At 43.5% G+C, this 22,774-nt stretch overlaps 1 protein-coding gene across 1 annotated transcript; it reads left to right on the top strand.

Annotated features, from left to right (window-relative positions):
- Nucleotides 1-2,194: 2,194 nt before the first annotated feature.
- LOC311247731 (gamma-aminobutyric acid receptor subunit pi-like) lies at nt 2,195-6,760 on the top strand (the record flags this gene model as incomplete). Its single annotated transcript, XM_084338735.1, has 4 exons — nt 2,195-2,332; nt 2,550-2,702; nt 4,953-5,146; nt 6,401-6,760. Coding segments are annotated over 4 exons (845 nt in total), but the record flags the coding sequence as incomplete, so codon positions are not given.
- Nucleotides 6,761-22,774: the final 16,014 nt, after the last annotated feature.

The raw sequence follows: 22,774 nt of genomic DNA, 5'->3' as shown, positions 1-22,774 counted from the left end.
TTGGGGTGGTGAGGGTCTTTCATTATCCTGCAGGCTCTGGATTTGCACCTCTTGTTGTATAGAACCTGCAGGGGAGGTAGTGCAATACCCGTGGTACGCTCGGCTGAGCGCACCACTCTCTGTAGGGCCTTCTTGTCTTGTGCCGTGCTGTTTCCATACCAGGCAGTGATGTTTCCGGTCAAGATGCTCTCTACAGCTCCTGAGTAGAAGGACTGGAGTATCTTCCCCGATACTCTGAACTTCCTTAACTGTCTCAGGTGGTAGAGGCGCTGTTTCGCCTTCTTTACTACTGTGTCTATGTGTGTTGACCATGTCAGATCCTCTGAGATGTGGACCCCCAGGTACTTAAAGCTGCTCACCCTGTCCACGGTAGCCCCGTTAATCATCAGTGGTGTGTGTGTCTCCTGCTGTCCTCTCCTATAATCCACGATCAGCTCCTTGGTTTTACCAATGTTCAGGAGCAGGCTGTTGTCCTGGCACCAGCATTCCAGTACCTCAACCTCCTCCCGGTAGGCCTTCTCGTCGTTGTCCGAGATCAGCCCCACCACCACCGTGTCGTCGGCGAACTTCACTATGGAGTTGGAGCTGAACTTGGCCACACAGTCGTGTGTGTAGAGTGAGTACAGCAGGGGGCTTAGAACACAGCCCTGGGGGGACCCGATGCTCAGGGTGATGGTGTTGGAAGTCTGACCCCCCACCCTGACCGCCTGGGGTCTTTCACTCAGAAAGTCCAGTACCCAGGCGCTCAGGGCGGAGCTCAGACCCAGCTCGATCAGCTTGTCCACCAGTCTGGTGGGGACTATGGTGTTGAACGCTGAGCTGTAGTCAATGAACAACAGTCTTACATAGCCCCCCTTCTGACGGTCAAGGTGGGAGAGGGTGCTGTGCAGTATCTGGGAGACCGCGTCGTCAGTGGACCTGTTTGTCCTGTATGCAAATTGCATAGGGTCCATATCACTGGGGAGGGAGGCACAAATGTGGTCCTTGACCAGCCTCTCAAAACATTTCATGACCACAGAGGTGAGTGCCACCGGTCTGTAGTCATTTGGACATGTTGGGGAGGGTTTCTTCGGTACAGGGATGATGGTAGACATCTTGAAGCAGGCAGGGACCACCGACTCCGCCAGGGATTGATTGAATATGGCGGTGAACACAGGGGCTAGCTGGTTGGCACAGGACTTAAGTATGCGTCCTGTTATTCCATCTGGGCCAGCAGCCTTCCTGGTGTTCACCTGCATAAATGCTCTTCTCACACTGTGTACCGTCAATGAGAGAGCGTCCCCGCCCCCCCGCGGATGCCCCCCCCCTCCACAACAGCCGGCGAACCAGTGACGTCACTAGCCGTTGGGCTAGCAGTGCCACTGTTTGCACCAAACCGAGCGTAAAAGGTGTTGAGCTTGTCCGCAAGGGAGGCGTCGTCGCTCCCCATTGAGGGGGCGCTGACTTTGTAGTCAGTTATAGCCCTCAGTCCTTGCCATAATCCTCTTGTGTCATTCTGTGCCATTTGTGCCTCCATCTGGTTGGCATACGTCCTCTTAGCAAGTTTGACAGCCTTGCGCAGAGTGTAGACTGTTGTCTTGTACTCTTCCATGTTTCCTGACTCTCTGCCCCGGTTATAAGCAGTGGTGCGAGAGTTCAGGGCTGCTCTGATGGTACTGTCCACCCATGGTTTCTGGTTTGGGAACACCCTCGCCTTCTTTGTGGGGACGATAGTATCAGCCAGTGTTGTTATGAATGACACTACAGCGTCTGTGAAATTGCTGACATCACTATTACTCCTCCTGAACATTCCCCAGTCGGCGTCATCCAGTGCGTCTTGAAACGTGGCATCTGATTGGTCGTCCCATTTTTTTTACCTCACGTGACACGACGGCGTCACGTGATCTCTGTTTATACGCTGGGACCAAGAAGATGGCGGCGTGATCCGATGTGTTTGTTGCTCCCGCTAATGGTGGAGCCGGTACAGCCTTGTATCCGGCTCTAAACGGGGTGTAGCAGTGGTCGAGTGTATTTCCTCCCCTTGTGGAGCAGACGATGTGCTGGAAGAAAGACGGCATGACTTTCTTCAGATTTGCCTGATTGAAATCCCCGGCTATGATCATGGCTGCGTCCGGATGCTTGATCTGGTGCGCGTTCAGATGGGCGCGTTCACAGGGGGTTATAACGTGATCGTGCTCCTCTACTCCACACACAGGGGGCTATAACGTGAAGGACCTCACCTTTTACTGGACCCGGGGGAACGAGTCGGTCAGCGGGCTGGACACGCTGCAGCTGGCCCAGTACACGCTGGAGGACCACTACACCTCCGAGTCCGAGGCCGTGTACGAGACAGGTACTGTGTCTTTACTGTCTTTACTGTGTCTTTACTGTCTGTCTCACTATAGACTCCATCTGCAGAATAAAGTACCACTTGCATCTCACGAGGTGACAGGTCAGTGAAACGTACTGCGACTGTCCCACAGTTCTGCCCCCGGAGTAACGTCCTGCTGGTGAACCTTGACGAGGACTTTAAAGTACGTTTTAAAGACACAGTCTGTGATCTCCTCCAGGTAACTACCCGCGGCTCGCCTTCCACTTCGAGCTGAAGAGAAGCATCCTGTACTTCATCCTGGAGACCTACGTGCCCTCCAGCGCCCTGGTGGTCCTGTCCTGGGTGTCCTTCTGGATCAGCCAGTCCTCCGTGCCCGCACGCATCTGCATAGGTATGTGAACTATAGGGATGTCGGATATTATCGGCATTAAAATGTGATCTTGGAAATGATCGGTATTCGGTTTTCAAAAAATATATATATATATATATATATTTTTTTTTTACATTTATTTAACCTTTATTTACCCAGGCAAGCAAGTGAGAACACATTCTGATTTCATTTATTGTCAAAAGTATGCATAATGTTGTGTTAATTAAAAGAGATATGTAATGTTAATGACCTGAAATTATTCCGTTTTGGGGGGGGGGGGGGACCCTGCATATATCGGTATCGGAAATTAAGAGTTGGACAATATCGGTATATCGGATATCAGTAAAAAAAAGCCAATATCGAACAACATCCCTAATGTGAACCCATTGACCCGGGGTCTTGTCTTTGAGGGGGGGGGGGGGGGGTTCCCTCGTAGATAAACCAAAGGACAGCAACTCAAGACCATCGAGACTGTAATTCAATCCAACATGATTGTGTTTTTATTTCTGAAATATGACAACAATGGAGAAAGGTAACAATGGAGAATGGTAACAATGTACCGTCATCACAGGGACAAGTGGAGAGATATATGACAAAGACGGTATTACAGTTTATAAAATCGTTAATCGTTAAATGTTCTCTTGGTTCTGAAATCAATAAAGCTTTTGGTTTGTATAACATCTGTACGACACCAGTAGGTCTTTAGAGCCTGACGACTAGCCTCCTCTCTGTGTCTCTGGTGACGATGGAAAAAAACGAACGCAAAAAAAAAGAGGTCCTGAGCTCTGTGTCTCTGGTGACGACTAGCCTCCTCTCTGTGTCTGTGGTGACGACTAGCCTCCTCTCTGTGTCTCTGATGACGACTAGCCTCCTCTCTGTGTCTCTGATGACGACTAGCCTCCTCTCTGTGTCTCTGGTGACGACTAGCCTCCTCTCTGTGTCTCTGGTGACGACTAGCCTCCTCTCTGTGTCTCTGGTGACGACTAGCCTCCTCTCTGTGTCTCTGATGACGACTAGCCTCCTCTCTGTGTCTCTGGTGACGACTAGCCTCCTCTCTGTGTCTCTGGTGACGACTAGCCTCCTCTCTGTGTCTCTGGTGACGACTAGCCTCCTCTCTGTGTCTCTGATGACGACTAGCCTCCTCTCTGTGTCTCTGATGACAACTAGCCTCCTCTCTGTGTCTCTGGTGACGACTAGCCTCCTCTCTGTGTCTCTGGTGACGACTAGCCTCCTCTCTGTGTCTCTGATGACGACTAGCCTCCTCTCTGTGTCTCTGGTGACGACTAGCCTCCTCTCTGTGTCTCTGAAAAAAACGAACGAACTAAAACGAAAATGAACGAAAAAAAATAACGCAAAAAAACGAACAAACAAACAAAACAAAAAAAAAAAACGAATGAAAAAAAAACGAACGCAAAAAAAACGAACAAACTAAAACGAAAACGAACTAAAACGAAAACGAACGCAAAAAAACGAACGAACGCAAAAAAGGACGCAAAAAAAAACGAACGAACTAAAACGAAAACGAACAAAAAAAAAGAACGCAAAAAAAAGAACAAACTAAAACGAAAACGAACGAAAAAAACCAAACGAAAAAAAAAGAACGCAAAAAAAGGCTGCAAAAAAAACGAACGAAAAATAAAACGAATGCAAATTAAGAACACAAAAAAAACGAACGAACTCAAATGAAAACGAAAGAAAAAAAATTGAACGAGAAAAAAAAAACGCAAAAAAAGAACGCAAAAAAAAGAACGAACTAAAACGAACGAACTAAAACGAACTAAAAAAAATTTAAATTAAAAACGAACGAAAAAAATAAAAACGCAAAAAAACGAACGCAAAAAAAACGAAAAACGAAAACGAAAACGAACTCAATTGAAAACGAGCGAAAAAAAACCAAACGAAAAAACCAAACAAAAAAAAACGAACCCAAAAACGAACGCAAAAAAAGGCAGCAAAAAAAACGAACGAACTAAAACTAAAACGAACTAAAACTAAAACGAATGAAAAAAAACGAATGCAAATTAAGAACGCAAAAAAAACGAACAAACTCAAATGAAATGAAAGAAAAAAAATCGAATGAAAAAAAACGAACACAAAAAAGAACGAAAAAAAAAGAACTAACTAAAATGAAAACGAACGAAAAAAAACGTTTGGACTTTTACTCAAATGTGTTTCAGATACGATTTTGAGACGGTACCCATACTTTCACTTTCGAGTATAATTTCTGGCTACTTTGTACACCCCTGTCCCTGTGTCTCGTGTGCCCTGCAGGCGTCACCACGGTGTTGACCATGACCACCCTGATGATGGGCGCCCGCACCTCGCTGCCCAATGCCAACTGCTTCATCAAGGCCATCGACGTCTACCTGGGCATCTGCTTCAGCTTCATCTTCGGAGCGCTGATCGAATACGCCGTCGCCCACTTCTGCAGCCTCAACCAGCCCAACGCCACCAACGCACTCCTGGTGAGGGGCCCCCTGCGCTCCCCCTCTGATTGATTGATTGATTGATTGATTGATTGATTGATTGATTGATTGATTGATTGAAAACTTTATTAACATATTGCAGAATGGGTACAATACAGTACGGCTCAATACACACAATTGTTAAGGGGATGCAGACCAGAGAAAGACTTTCGTCTTGTTTACATCAGGGTCCCCCATTTTCAATTCATAATGACATTTATGACAAACATGACAGTACTGCTACATCTAGATATATATGACATACCAGATCTACAAATACAGTACTGTTTGTGATACAAAGAGTCTAAAAAAGAGAGTATATACATTTGACGAAGAAACTGTACATTGGAGGAGGTTGGTAGGTGGGAGGTTGGTAGGTGGGGTGGAGGGGGGGATTGTATTGTTCAAATCTATCATCATCATCATCATCATCATCATCATCATCATCATCATTGTAGTGTCAGCTTGTCGCTCCCCAATGAATTGACAAGCGTCCACAATGCACCCGCAATTAATTATCTTACTCAGTCCCAAAGTTTGTGATGTAAATATGGAATGTCCCAAGTTGCTGCTGTTTACAGAGTTTATTGTTGTCCAACGGTGAATGATGGTGAATGAAGGGTTAAATCAGAACAGTTGTCAATTGCTCCATTGTCAGTTCCAAACGGTGAGACAGGTAAGAAAATGTATCCTCATCACAGGTGCATGGGATTACAGTAATTAGCTAGGCTATTTATAGAAGAGGGGCTATAATGGAGGCGGTGAGCCCTCTAGTGTTCAAACATAAATAAGACACTATTCTAACCAAAATAATAATAATATTAATAACCAAAACACTCATATGGCCTTTACAATCATCATCATCATCATCATCATTCATGTTTTGTATCACGCAGCAATTAGGTTTCCTACAAATGCCCCCTTTTCAACACATCACAACACACATCTGTAAATTGGCCATCGTTGTCTTAAGCAGCCAGATCTCACTTAAAATACTATCTTTCTATCCTAACGTTAAAACAAACCATCATCATAATATATATTATATATAGCATACCGTACGGTATGTACCTTTTTTCTTGTGGTTTTCCTGTGGTCGTTTTCTGACATGTTGTCACCCATCCACCGTGGCGTCCCTCCCTCCCTCCCTCCCTCCCTCCCTCCCTCCCTCCCTCCCTCCCTCCCTCCCTCCCTCCCTCCCTCCCCCTCTCCCCTCCCTCCCCCCCCCCCCCCCCCCCCCCCCCCCCCCCCCAGTACGGCCAGGAGATGCAGGACCGGGAGGACGAGATGAACGGCATCGTGAGCTCCATGGACCACCAGTCCCTCCGCGCCAAGCGCCGCCGCATGCTGCTGGCCAACCGCGCCATGAGCTCCTCCGGCAGCCTGGCCCACGCCGGCGACGCCCACAGGGAGGAGGCGCTGGAGAAGGAGAAGGAGGCCAAGGTGCAGGGCGGGTGCGGCAAGTCGCTGTCCCGCGTGCGGCGCGCCGTGCGCTTCCTGAACTGCTGCCACATAGAGAACCCGCACTACATCGACAGCTACTCGCGCCTGACCTTCCCGCTGTCCTTCGTCTTCATCAACCTGCTCTACTGGACGTACTACCTGTACTTCTGAAGGGTTAGGGTTAGGGTTAGGGTTAGGGACGTACTACCTGTACTCTGAAGGGTTAGGGTTAGGGTTAGGGTTAGGGACGTACTACCTGTACTTCTGACGGCCCGACACCAGGGGGCACGTGGACGGAGCGGACCGCCGGAGGAAATGAAAAGCGAGCGTTTGTTGCACAAGATTATCTGAAAATAATATGTCGCTTGTTGTTGCCCATGCAGAGTATAGTTGTGGCTAGAGGGCATCTGCGTTTTGTTGAACCCGTCGTAACTTTCACCTGAAGAACTGTTTATAAACCTATAGCCCTTACCTTAACCCTAACTCACTGTTTATAAACCTAGCCCTTACCTTAACCCTAACTCACTGTTTATAAACCTAGCCCTTACCGTAACCCTAACTCACTGTTTATAAACCTAGCCCTTACCTTAACCCTAACCTCACTGTTTATAAACCTAGCCCTTACCTTAACCTAACTGTTTATAAACCTAGCCCTTACCTTAACCTAACTGTTTATAAACCTAGCCCTTACCTTAACCCTAACCTCACTGTTTATAAACCTAGCCCTTACCTTAACCTCACTGTTTATAAACCTAACCTTAACCTCATTGGAGACATCATATACATATTAACCAGGGGTGCAGTCGTAATATGGGCGAAGGCCAAACGCCCGCGCACCCGTGCACGCGCATACATGTTCCCTCGGTTGCGCACAGAACAGATGATATCCTTCCAGTCGGGAGATCAAGCAACCCCCCACCACACCTACAGGGCTTGTATTTGGTTGTCGGTATCCTATTATTATGCAAAGTCTAGGTGATAAGTGCCGGCGGCCGGGGTATACGGCGCGACGAGTCATTTTTGTGTCGTCGCGCGGCACTTATCACCTAGACTTTGCATAATAATAGGATGCGCGCACTTCGGCCTCAGTGACGAAGCCCAAACGTCGTTTGACCGCGTATGCCCAGCACTGCACCCCTGATATTAACCTTAACCAATAGAGATACAAATACAATAAAACATTTGTACAATAGTGATAATTGATTTTCAAAGCTATAACTCTATATTCACACTAGTTCAATGAAATGTGGAAACCTTCTAGCCGTGACCTAGATGAAGAGGGTGAGGGTTAGTCTTCATTCAGTCTGTGATCACATTGGACGCCTTTTCCAACGCTGCTGCTTTTTTCTATGGTTTTCAGTGGTTTTGTCACGACGACGAACGCGTGTCGCCTCCAAACTAACGTCACGCTTTTTCAGGCGCTCTCTGTTGAAAAGGTTTCAACCTAAGCCGCGGAGTGCGCCGATGTCAACGTCACTTTCGGCTTGGGCCGGCCGTCATACTAACTCAATTGGCAGAGTCGGCGGGTGGGAAGTCGATGGGTGGTAATCTGGACGTTGTGGACAGCGACTCCTATAGGTCGGTTGGGGGACGCCTGCACAGCAGAGACAGGAAACCGTGGGGGTAGTGTGAGCCTCCCACACGTTACACCTCGCCAATGAGAGTCTGCGCTGGCAGGTGAGAAGATGTGACAGGCTGCCTCCTCGTGTACCGGAGGGGACATGTGATACAAGGCTTCTATCCTCCCTACAACCGGCCAGTGGGGGGCATATGCGAGCAACGTTCAAGACAGGGGAGGGGAGAATTGGCACAGCAAAATTGGGATGGGTAAATAGAAAAAGAGGAGAAAAAATGGAGAAAAAAAATAAATAGAGAAATCAGTGGCAAAACAAACCAATCGATCAAACCAACTACATTATCAACGGTAATCAGTAGTAATGTATGTAACTTATGTAACGTCAGCTGAGGTAGCAGCGGTAATGTATGTAACTTATGTAACGTTAGCTGAGGTAGCAACAGTAATGTATGTAACTTATGTAACGTTAGCTGAGGTAGCAACAGTAATGTATGTAACTTATGTAACGTTAGCTGAGGTAGCAACAGTAATGTATGTAACTTATGTAACGTTAGCTGAGGTAACAACAGTAATCAGTAGTAATGTATGTAACTTATGTAACGTCAGCTGAGGTAGCAGCGGTAATGTATGTAACTTATGTAACGTTAGCTGAGGTAGCAACAGTAATGTATGTAACTTATGTAACGTTAGCTGAGGTAGCAACAGTAATGTATGTAACTTATGTAACGTTAGCTGAGGTAGCAACAGTAATGTATGTAACTTATGTGACGTTAGCTGAGGTAGCAACAGTAATGTATGTAACTTATGTGACGTTAGCTGAGGTAGCAGCAGTAATGTATGTAACTTATGTAACGTTAGCTGAGGTAGCAACGGTAGTCAGTGGCATTGCTCGTTGCGCCCTGGGCACTTTAGATTCTCTACGTACATCACTGCACCTCGCGTTTTGAGCGCAAGAAAAAGGCATCCAATGCGATCACAGCCTGAGGGGGTTGGGAGCACAACTCAAACGTGTTCAAATAGTCTCTTATCGGGTGCTCTGGGTGAGTGGAAGGGAATACCAACGCTGAGCCGACAAGGTCCTCGTAGTAAGTCTGTCGGGTAGTGGCTCAGCACACATCCTTCATCATCATCCTGCATTCTCAAAGACACTCTGACGTCACGAGACCGCCGCCATCTTAGTTTAGGGGACAACACACAGGTGTGTACGAGAAAAAGTGAGCTCCGTTTTTAAATAGTAGTAACATATAAACATGAAAAAGGCATGTAGGCTACTTGAAGCCTCCAGTGCACATAGACTGAGAATGGACTATATGGCGAAGTAGCTAGCAGCTAACATTTATCTGCTGTTTACAGCCTCACAGCCAATAATTAATTTACGATATAAATATTTGTTCCTTATTCTCACCTGTTATGAAATGGGTAGAGCAGACATACGTATGATTTGACTTGGGGGACCAGGGTCTGCTTTGGTCGACTCTCCCGTCTGCATCTACATGTGCCCTCTTGATAGACGCCAGACACTTTTTCGTACGGTGTGATGCCTCGGCTGGTATTATATAAAACTGGAGTTTTGATTTTGTTATCGGTACAAAACGTCACACAGCAGCTCTTTGGCATTTTGATGCACTGAAGAAAATTACCCTTGATTATGTTTAATTTGCCGCTTTCCGATCCGTTTTCTGCACTAAATGAAGCGTAAACAATGTACCGGGAGTGAATCTTTCCCCCGCGCCGCAGTTGCGTATAAAACAACAGACAGGAAGTTGACTTCGAGAATCATCATCCTTCATCATCATCATCCTTCATCATCGTCCTGCATCAGCGTCTGTGATAAAACGACTACAAGGACGTGTTCCGTGAGCGCTGGTAATCCCTTCCGTTGTCCAAGTCTGCAAAGATGTGCCTAAAAATGACCTTTTTCTTCTTTTTTAGCTTGTTTGTAATTTCACTTATACATGCATGTCTGTAGAGAGTAGCCAAGGAACACGATTACACACGTGCACAATCTATTTGTTTTCATGTATCATTTTTATTTTATTCGTATGCAGGCGTGTAGTAGAGCCAATGTACCTCAATCGCTTCATGTTAACTTCATGAAATCCAAATTCTCTGACTTAAAAGCTCCAAAGACTACAGTACGTCTTGTTGATATACATTAGACCCTCCGCACATAGGAGGCTGGCAGTACACTGGTTTTGTAGTCTATGTAATGTTTCTACAATATGTAGAAATGTTTACAATATGTAGAAATGTCTATATACTGTAGGGCGGCCGTATGTTTATAATATCCACGTTTTACTAGGGAAACAGAATTTCTTCACAACACACAAGACATTGAGCCTCATGCAAGAGCCGTCCATGATTCACCAACTCCGCTGAGTGTTTACTGTTCACTGCTGTCTTTACTAAAACCACCAAAAGTCAGATTCAGATTTTCTGTTGCATCGTTAAAGGTGCTATATAGATGACATTCAGCCACTAGATGGTGCTATAGATGACATTCAGCCACTAGATGGTGCTATATAGATGACATTCAGCCACTAGATGGTGCTATAGATGACATTCAGCCACTAGATGGTGCTATATAGATGACATTCAGCCACTAGATGGTGCTATAGATGACATTCAGCCACTAGATGGTGCTATAGATGACATTCAGCCACTAGATGGTGCTATAGATGACATTCTACTCTGCGCGCGGTTTCCAAGAACTACGGCAACCCCTCCACCAGCCGCCGGCTCTCTCTAACCAACTTGTTATGGTTTGACCGTGAGACTCAGAGAGAGAGAGAGAGAGAGAGAGCACACAACTGGACAGGTTCCAAGGGTGTTCAATATCGAAAAGGCAGAGTAGTTGGACAAGCGCGAGGTCAAAGACGAGGCCGGGTTCTCAGACGGTGCGCGGGATTATCCAGGAGCAGGGTAGTCCGACGAGCGAGGGTCATACACGGGATACAGCATGAGCGCTGGGAGGGGAGCCAGGTAGTGGACTAGAGACGAGGGAGGACAGGTACAGGAATAAACAGGCTACAAGCAAAAATGAGGAGTGACTGGGTTAGCTGAGAATACAGCCTGGCCTCGTCTTGCAGTCTGAGGGTATTAGTAGTAGTCAGGTCGGTGATTGTAGAACGCCTGCAGCTGTGGAGGCCTCAGGGCCCAGGTCCAGTAACCACTTCCCACACAGAGACAAGTCAAGTCAAGTCAAGAGTTTTATTTGTAACAGCATACAGTGAAATGCGGGTGGTCATGCCCGCAGCGATTGTGCAATAATAAGTAATAAGAATAAGACATAACAGGTATAAAGTTTAAAAAGCATGGTAAGACATGCTAAGGTCCTGCGATAGTACAATACACTGTTAGCTACGGATGAGGCACTGGGTCTTATGTACACTACTATACAATGCTATATTATATGATCTACAGTTATACTATATATCCTTATGCTATATCTTGCTATATCCATCTATTGCTACACAAGAACCAGACACAAGGACACTGACACAACTGACTGAAGAGACATAGGTAGATGCACCTTAGTGCACGTAGCTGTGTTTGCAGTTATCTATATGGATGATATTTTACAGTATTCTATAGCCCACATGTCGAGATGTGTGAATAATTTGCATATTGAGAAGTTCTAAAGAAACGCTATAAATATTATCTTCTTGAATCGCATGTTTACTGTTTATATTTTCTTTCTACAGTCCCTCCCCCCGTCGTCAGGATCGACGGTCTTTATAGTTTCACGTTATTTGTCAAGTCTCGTTGTTTATAACATTGATCCATATATTATGGCGTCACCGTGAAGGATAATCACCTCAAAGTATTAGACCGGTCTGCCAACGTTCTGGACGGAGCGCGCCGCTGCTCGAACAAATTACATTTTAGAACCATAGAACATCGTACATTTTTTAACATGTTAAGATTCAGAGAGGAACGCATTTCTGAGCAATAATTCACTTTTGTGCAGCAGATTGTAAACTGGGATTTTGTACAGCGAGAAAAAGAAAAGGGAGCTTGTCTGAGATGTTATATATTTTTTGCTGGACCCTAATTATTAGCAGGTAGAGTAGAGGGATACATTATTAGCAGGTGGGGTTGGAGGAATACAGTCAGAGCTGGCTTATGGCCAATCAAATCAGGATATAGTACAGTTAATACCTTTTGAAATATATGCCAATATATAACATTGATAGATACAGACATAAATATATATATATAAAAGGTATTCTCCCTTCACTGTTCCCTTCCATTATGCTAGTAGTCTATTACTGTTGACAATCCTGTGAAACATCCAGTTTCTCCCACAACCCTTCAGAAGGTGTCGTCTTTACAACGACCACTTTCCCCGTGGAGATGCTTATTTGTATGTTTGATTAAATATGATTCTGCAACGCATGCTCTTTTGATGTTTCTCAGTAATAATAAATAGTATTTTGTATGTCCTATAGTATTTGGGTATTGTCTTTATTTTGGGTGTGGGCACTCCTTTGCACCACCAGAGGGCACTCTCGCATCAGATCAATGCTTGGGCAACATCTCCCTTCTGAATATGGAGCACTTGACAAAGGCCCCAACCATTTGTTCTCTATAGATTAGATTAAAATGTATTGTCGTCATGCAGCGCAAGTACAGTACAACTAAAAGAAGTGTGGCGTCCAACCAGAGTGCAAATGTAACAGTAAAGTACAATAGTAATGTACAATGTACAGGTGATTAAACTGGATATAAAATATATACATTAGTACTAATGAGTAATAGTGCTAATCAGAGGTATGTACAGAGTTTTAGTATTAATATGTACAGTGATACAGGTATAAAGACACTAGTAAGTAGGGGTGTAAAGGTACACGTATCCGCACCGAACCGTTTCAGTGTGTACCGTACCGTACCGAACGGCTGTGTACCGAACGAATACAACGGTATGTTAACCACTAACCACCGCCCACCGGGGGCTGTTTTTTTCACAATCTAATCTAATTATAATTATCTTTTTTTTTTACAAGTCGATTATTAATTTCAATATCGAATATTTGTTGACAGCCCTACAAGTACAATTAGTTACTGCACACTACATCACCCCTGTACCGAAAACACGTACCGAACCTTGACTTCGAAACCGAGGTACGTACCGTACCGTGGTGTTTGTGTACCGTTACACCCCTAGTAGTAAGTCATACTGGCCAGCAGCGTAACTAGTAAGAGTAGGTAAGGGATATGTACAGAATCGTACATAGGATCCAGTGCCTTTAAGCGATTTATTAACATGTCTTTACCATGTCTATTCTAGTTATCTTATTATTATTATTATTTCTATTACTATTGTTTTATTGCACAATCGTAGCGGGCATGGCCAACCACATTTCACTGTATGCCCTGGTATGTATGTGATGAATAAAACTCTTGAATCTTGAATATTGAGGTATATTCAGACAGATATATATAGATATACATATATATATATATATATGCTGTAAATATAAATATATAATTCATACTACTTAATGTCAAATAATGTTTATTTTTTTTGATCCACTTTTTCTCCTCCTTTTTCTGTTTTTCTCCCATCCCAATTTAGACGTGCCAATTCCCCCCTCCCCTGTCTTGACCGTTGCTCGCATGTGCCCCCCACTGGTCGGTCGTAGGGAGGGTTGAAGAATATATCGCGTGTCCCCTCCGATACATGCGGAGTCAGCCAGCCACTTCTTTTCACCTGCCAGTGTGGACTCTCATTGGCGAGGTGTAACGTGTGGGAGGCTCACACTGCCCCCGCCATTTCCTGTCTCTGCTGTGCAGGCGCCCTGACCGACCTGTAGGAGTCGCTGTTTACAACGACCAGACTACCACCCATCGACTCCCCTCCCGCTGACTCTGCCAATTGAGTCGGTATGACGGCCGGCCCAAGCCGGAGGCAACGCTGACAGCCGGATTCGATACCGGTGTCTCTCGCGTTGGTGACGAGCGCAATGTCCGCTGCGCCCCCCAGCCACCCACGTCCAATTGAATGTTTTAAACCTGAGAGAGGCTCCTGAGGCAGGATTAGAAGCAGATTGGCAGACGACCATTGTGAGCTGAGGAGAGAGAGACAGAGAGAGAGAGAGAGACAGAGAGAGAGACAGAGAGAGAGACAGAGAGAGAGACAGAGAGAGACAGAGAGAGAGACAGAGAGAGAGAGAGAGAGAGAGACAGAGAGAGACAGAGAGAGAGACAGAGAGAGAGAGCCACTGGGAGACGTTTCTCCCATCGAGCGGCGGACTGGGAGGAGAGGCTGCTCTCCGCTCCGTCGATGAGTCACCGTGCGCTCCGCTCCACTGCCTCTCCAGCCAGGAAGTGAGGTGATTCAATGTGAACGTGCTGTGAAGAGAGCGCTCTGAGTCAGGTGGGATGCATGTTGGGTAAATGCCCCCGAGGAAAATCAAATGTTATTGCTGTGCCGCCCAGATAGCATAGTAGCGGTTTATATAGCTCAGCCAACGCTGACGTTACATTTACATTCAGTCATTTAGCTGAATGCTTTTATCCAAAGCGACTTACAAGTTGTGTACAACGGGTCAGCAGGAAGGGTACGGCTCTGGCAGCTAAGGGTCAGTAAGATGGTTGGTCAGTGTTGGACTTGAGTGCTGCAGTCTTGAGTGCAGAGTAGTAAAGACTATATAGGGTGACCATATTGTGAGTTCCAAAAAAGAGGACACTTTACAAGATACATAAACGATACTAGAAATTTACTCAAAGATGCCTTATAATTTTAATATATTTAAAGTATGCCTCCTCTGTATGGATAGAAAATTATTATTTATATTATTTTATATAACAAAATAATATCTCTCTATAACCAAAGTTACCAACATGCTTTTTTATGCCTAAAGTAATCTTTCTGACAAATCTCAAGAAAAAAATATATTTTCAAGTATTACTGGACAAAATAAATAACAAAAAAAATAATTAATGTTCTAAATAATACCTCTTCTGTATTAGAAAATCCAGCTTTAAAAAATATATCTTTGTATCTTTTCAATGTAATGTAAATTATAAAACAGTAACCTCACAAAGATACTAATTTAAAAGTGCACTATGCAGTTTCAGATTAGTTAACATTTGTATAACTTGCAATTAGTGTACAAAACAAATTTATTACACACGTAATCCTTAGAATGATTGTATAAGCATCTTATATGCTATACAAATAAAGTTATTATTATTATTATTATATTATTATATCATCATAAATCAAACCAAAACATCATTTCGAGGCATCAAAATAGTTTTAAATTATTTTCTTTCTCTCTCTGTATAGCTGCATATACTTCAATCAATTCAGTCAACTTTGCCATCAAACTCTCGCCTTGCACAGCTTTATTTTTTATGTTTTTCTGTGTCCTTTGAGATCTCCAGCACCTTTATTATTAAACACAGAAACATATAGTCAAGCTTTGCACACGTTGCACTCCGCCCCCCATTTGTCCCGACTGGGACGGTAAATTGGGAATTTTCTCTGCAGTTGTGAACAGAATCAATGCTGGTCGGTCGTGGATCTGTCCGCTTCCTCCTCTGTGTGCGTGTGAGGCTCCTAGAGCCGCCGCCCACAAAGCACTGAGAGCAGTCTTCTCTGGGAATACGTCACAGGTAGACATACTAGCATAGTAGGTAGTAATATATTCTCAGATATTGATAGAAGTGCATTTTTAGTCAAAAGCAGAATATTGGGCGGGTTTCGGCTGTCCTGACTGTGGTGGGAAGTTTGGTCCACCGAGAACAGAGAGAACAGAGAATAGCCTGCTTCTCTTTGATGACCCGATGAGCTCGGATAGGAGTGGGTCTGAGGCGGCCAGAAGGGTAGTTATAAGATAGAGGGTATAGGGTAGGGGTCTTGAGGGTGTGTAGTTATAAGATAGAGGGTATAGGGTAGGGGTCTTGAGGGTGTGTAGTTATAAGATAGAGGGTATAGGGTAGGGGTCTTGAGGGTGTGTAGTTAGAAGATGCAGAGCGTAGGGGTCTTGAGGGTGTGTAGTTAGAAGATGCAGAGCGTAGGGGTCTTGAGGGTGTGTAGTTAGAAGATGCAGAGCGTAGGGGTCCTGAGGGTGTGTAGTTAGAAGATGCAGAGCGTAGGGGTCTTGAGGGTGTGTAGTTAGAAGATGCAGAGCGTAGGGGTCTTGAGGGTGTGTAGTTAGAAGATGCAGAGCGTAGGGGTCTTGAGGGTGTGTAGTTAGAAGATGCAGAGCGTAGGGGTCTTGAGGGTGTGTAGTTAGAAGATACAGAGCGTAGGGGTCTTGAGGGTGTGTAGTTAGAAGATGCAGAGCGTAGGGGTCTTGAGGGCATGTAGTTAGAAGATGCAGAGCGTAGGGGTCTTGAGGGTGTGTAGTTAGAAGATGCAGAGCGTAGGGGTCTTGAGGTTGTGTAGTTAGAAGATGCAGAGCGTAGGGGTCTTGAGGGCATGTAGTTAGAAGATGCAGAGCGTAGGGGTCTTGAGGGTGTGTAGTTAGAAGATACAGAGCGTAGGGGTCTTGAGGGTGTGTAGTTAGAAGATACAGAGCGTAGGGGTCTTGGGGGTGTGTAGTTAGAAGATACAGAGCGTAGGGGTCTTGAGGGTGTGTAGTTAGAAGATGCAGAGCGTAGGGGTCTTGAGGGTGTGTAGTTAGAAGATACAGAGCGTAGGGGTCTTGGGGGTGTGTAGTTAGAAGATGCAGAGCGTAGGGGTCTTGAGGGTGTGTAGTTAGAAGATGTAGAGCGTAGGGGTCTTGAGGGTGTGTAGTTAGAGTACAGAGTGTAGGGGTCTTGAGGGTGTGTAGTTAGAGTACAGAGTGTAGGGGTCTTGAGGGTGTGTAGTTAGAAGATGCAGAGCGTAGGGGTCTTGAGGGTGTGTAGTTAGAAGATGCAGAGCGTAGGGGTCTTGAGGGTGTGTAGTTAGAGGATGCAGAGCGTAGGGGTCTTGAGGGTGTGTAGTTAGAAGATGCAGAGTGTAGGGGTCTTGAGGGTGTGTAGTTAGAAGGTGCAGAGCGTAGGGGTCTTGAGGGTGTGTAGTTAGAAGATGCAGAGCGGAGGGGTCTTGAGGGTGTGTAGTTAGAAGATGCAGAGTGTAGGGGTCTTGAGGGTGTGTAGTTAGAAGATGCAGAGCGTAGGGGTCTTGAGGGTGTGTAGTTAGAAGATGCAGAGTGTAGGGGTCTTGAGGGTGTGTAGTTAGAAGATGTAGAGTGTAGGGGTCTTGAGGGTGTGTAGTTAGAGACCATTGACCGGAGGTAGGCGGGAGCCGTTCCCCTCGCTGACCGATATGCCAGGTCGAGGACCTTGAAGCAATGTGAAGCCAGTGCAGCGCTCTAATCAAGGGCCATATAACTACATCTCTGTTGATGTCAACAATTAGAGGTGAAAAGAAAACTGAATTACTCAAAAAGAAATGGAGCTCAGCTAAAGTTCCATCAGGACGACTCCCTTGTGTCACATCTCAAGCCAGCTTTCAGTTTACGCAACAGAGAGGACATTGGTCTCTATCTTCTTGTCTGACTCTGGAGAAGGTGGTAATCAGCACATTTCCCATAATGTTGCAGTGTTCCTTGAAGGGTACTACTGTAAGTCTGTAGAAGGCTGCCTAATTTATTCAACATGTTTTTAAATCTAATTATGTTATATATATTATTTATTTTAATTTTCTCTCTGTCTCGTCTCCAAGCTGTCTCCCTTTCTCTGTAGTATCCCCACCATGTTGTCATTGTGTCTGTCCATGTACTGTAATGTAATGTCTGTAAAGTGCTTTGAGATACCTTATGTAAGGCGCTATATAGAATATGTTTATTATTATTATTATTATGATCTAACATTGGTAAGTTTGAGTGTTATGTACATTTATATTTGAAGACAGTAGAGGTTGAGTATTTTCGGGTGATCACAGTCAAATTTATGGGATGACATACAGAGCCTTGAGAAGTATTGGCTTTATGGTTCATCATGGCTGCTGCTTTTATTTATTTATCGCTTTTATCCAAAGTGCTTTACAATTTGTTCCTCACATTTGACCCGTTCACTCACACATTCACTCACACATTCACTCACACATTCACTCACACATTCACACACCGACGGCGGAGGCGACCATGCAAGGTGCCGACCTGCTCATCGGGAGCAATTAGGGGTTAAGTGTCTTGCTCAAGGACACTTCGACGCGCTGCCCGGGAGGAGCGGGAATCGAACCGGGGACCTCCGGATTACCAGACGACTGCTCTACCTCCCGAGCCACTGCCGCTCCGCATCATCGTGCTCTTGCACTCAAAATATGAGAAATCTAATATTTAATTGGTTTCAAATTGCTTAAAGAAAATACATTATTCTTCTTCAACCAGGGCCTTCAGTGTTATCAATTAAGGAATGTAGCCGACTTTGAATAACCTCGCCATGACACTGGGCTCTGAGGCTGATGTACTGTACTGTGATGTAACCACCCCATATTCCACACAGCGACACTATCGAGTGGAATAAAGTGATTTAACAGTCATTTAACAGTGATTCACAGTAATCACATCCATCGCCACCAAAACACCAAACAGCAGTCTGAAAGATGCTGGAGAATAAATATAGCTCACAATGATGGTTAAATATCATGTGATATAGCTCACTATGATGGTTATATATCATGTGATATAGCTCACTATGATGGTTATATATCATGTGATATAGCTCACTATGATGGTTATATATCATGTGATATAGCTCACTATGATGGTTAAATATCATGTGATATAGCTCACTATGATGGTTATATATCATGTGATATAGCTCACTATGATGGTTATATATCATGTGATATAGCTCACTATGATGGTTATATATCATGTGATATAGCTCACTATGATGGTTAAATATCATGTGATATAGCTCACTATGATGGTTAAATATCATGTGATATAGCTCACTATGATGGTTATATATCATGTGATATAGCTCACTATGATGGTTATATATCATGTGATATAGCTCACTATGATGGTTATATATCATGTGATATAGCTCACTATGATGGTTATATATCATGTGATATAGCTCACTATGATGGTTATATATCATGTGATATAGCTCACTATGATGGTTATATATCATGTGATATAGCTCATTATGATGGTTAAATATCATGTGATATAGCTCACTATGATGGTTATATATCATGTGATATAGCTCACTATGATGGTTATATATCATGTGATATAGCTCACTATGATGGTTAAATATCATGTGATATAGCTCACTATGATGGTTATATATCATGTGATATAGCTCACTATGATGGTTATATATCATGTGATATAGCTCACTATGATGGTTATATATCATGTGATATAGCTCACTATGATGGTTACATATCATGTGATATAGCTCACTATGATGGTTATATATCATGTGATATAGCTCACTATGATGGTTATATATCATGTGATATAGCTCACTATGATGGTTATATATCATGTGATATAGCTCACTATGATGGTTATATATCATGTGATATAGCTCACTATGATGGTTATATATCATGTGATATAGCTCATTATGATGGTTAAATATCATGTGATATAGCTCACTATGATGGTTATATATCATGTGATATAGATCATTATGATGGTTAAATATCATGTGATATAGCTCACTATGATGGTTAAATATCATGTGATATAGCTCACTATGATGGTTATATATCATGTGATATAGCTCACTATGATGGTTATATATCATGTGATATAGCTCACTATGATGGTTAAATATCATGTGATATAGCTCACTATGATGGTTAAATATCATGTGATATAGCTCACTATGATGGTTATATATCATGTGATATAGCTCACTATGATGGTTAAATATCATGTGATATAGCTCACTATGATGGTTATATATCATGTGATATAGCTCACTATGATGGTTATATATCATGTGATATAGCTCACTATGATGGTTATATATCATGTGATATAGCTCACTATGATGGTTATATATCATGTGATATAGCTCACTATGATGGTTATATATCATGTGATATAGCTCACTATGATGGTTATATATCATGTGATATAGCTCACTATGATGGTTATATATCATGTGATATAGCTCACTATGATGGTTATATATCATGTGATATAGCTCACTATGATGGTTATATATCATGTGATATAGCTCACTATGATGGTTATATATCATGTGATATAGCTCACTATGATGGTTATATATCATGTGATATAGCTCACTATGATGGTTAAATATCATGTGATATAGCTCACTATGATGGTTAAATATCATGTGATATAGCTCACTATGATGGTTATATATCATGTGATATAGCTCATTATGATGGTTATATATCATGTGATATAGCTCACTATGATGGTTAAATATCATGTGATATAGCTCACTATGATGGTTATATATCATGTGATATAGATCACTATGATGGTTATATATCATGTGATATAGCTCACTATGATGGTTATATATATAGCTCACTATGATGGTTATATGTCATGTGATATAGCTCATTATGATGGTTAAATATCATGTGATATAGCTCACTATGATGGTTATATATCATGTGATATAGCTCACTATGATGGTTAAATATCATGTGATATAGCTCACTATGATGGTTATATATCATGTGATATAGATCACTATGATGGTTATATATCATGTGATATAGCTCACTATGATGGTTATATATCATGTGATATAGATCACTATGATGGTTATATATCATGTGATATAGCTCACTATGATGGTTATATATCATGTGATATAGCTCACTATGATGGTTATATATCATGTGATATAGCTCACTATGATGGTTAAATATCATGTGATATAGCTCACTATGATGGTTCAAATGTTCAATTAATTTGTGGTTGCCATGTGTGTTGAACCTGGGGGGGGGGGGGGGGGGGGGCGACCTGTACCGATCACGTCAGCACCCCTACAATCTACTATATCTACTGTACGCTTGTAAATATTTAAATACACAACTATCAGTAGTTCACCGTCCCTAAACCTGGATCAGAGATACAAGACAACCTTGGTGAAATGTGCCGACTGTGGGTTATTTTGGGAAACAGTAACAGTAATAATGTATAGCTACGGGTCATTGTCGCAAAATAATTGACCTTCACTACGTTTAGAACACCTCGGCGAGGCGGCTCGGTATTTTAAACTCCCGTGTCGGTCAATTATTTTGCGGACAATGACCTCGTAGCTATACATTATCCCTTACTTAATCACCTGTACATTGTATTATTGCACCTTACTGTACATTTGCACTCTGGTTGGATGCCAAACTTATTTTTGTTGTACTGTACTATCTATCTAATCTAATCCAATATAATCTAATAGCAGTTTTTGAAGTGAAGCAAATACACAAGATAACTTAGTACACGTGCAGTTCCTTTGATCAGTAATATGCCAGGGAGAGCCTCTATCACATGCAAGGAAGCGATCCAAAATACCACCTTCTTGTCTACCATTAAAAAATTTATTGGAGGGTACTATTTAAAATTATTTTGACATAGGAAATCTTTTTACTGGATGTATTTCCTTTTATTAAACGTATAAGAACCAAGTCAAAGCCCTAGGAGTTCCCCACACTGTCAGCAACACTGGGAGATACAGAGGCTTAATCTCCTGATCCGCTTCTATATGAAGAGCATACAAGCTGGTAGGAAGCCTCCTCGCATCACCGCTGATTTGGCCCCCGGAGAGAGAGAGAGAGAGAGAGAGAGAGAGAGAGAGAGAGAGAGAGAGAGAGAGAGAGAGGGGGGGGAAGAGGGGGGGAGAGAGAGAGAGAGAGAGAGAGAGAGAGAGGGGGGGGGGGGGAGAGAGAGAGGAGAGAGAGAAACATAGAGAGAGAGAAGAGAGAGGGGGGTTGTCATAGAGAGAGAGGAGAGAGACAGAGAGAGTCATAGAGAGAGATGGGAGTAGAGAGAGGGAGATGAGAGGAGAGAGAGAGAGAGAGAGAGAGAGAGAGGAGAGAGAGAGAGAGAGAGAGAGAGAGAGAGAGAGAGAGAGAGAGAGAGAAAACCTGGCTCCCTGCAGAGCAAAGGCTGTGCTGTCATTGCATCCTCAGTGAGCCTGAAACTGAGTTGCACTTCCTCACCAAATGTGAAAAATATAAAGATATTAGAGAAACGCATTTAAAAAAAATTGAACTAATAACAAAAGGTTTTCTTGCACTACCAGATACAGGAAAACTACCAGTCCTACTAGGGGAGGACTCAACAAGCTGTGAGCTAGCAGCAGCCTATGTTGCTGCCTGCCATAGACTGAGGGACAGTGAGTGACAGTCACCTGACATGTTTATGCCGTAATATTTTATGTTCTATTTTATGATGAACATTTTTGTATATACTATGACATTAATATGTGTTTTGTAATCCATGCTTATGTTATCAACCATTTGCTTTGGCAACATGTACAAGCTGCGTCATGCCAATAAAGCCACTTGAATTTAATTGAATTGAATTGAGAGAGGGGGGGGGGGAGAGAGAGAGGAGAGAGAGAGAGAGACATAGAGAGAGAGAAGAGAGAGGGGGGGTAGTCATAGAGAGAGAGGAGAGAGACAGAGAGAGTCATAGAGAGAGATGGGAGAAGAG

The sequence above is a fragment of the Notolepis coatsorum genome (genome assembly GCF_963971535.1).
Source record: "Notolepis coatsorum genome assembly, contig: SCAFFOLD_1584, whole genome shotgun sequence".
NCBI lineage: Eukaryota > Metazoa > Chordata > Actinopteri > Aulopiformes > Paralepididae > Notolepis > Notolepis coatsorum.
The sequence above is the reverse complement of the archived record's forward strand: the minus strand, read 5'-3'. Positions and strand labels throughout refer to the sequence as shown.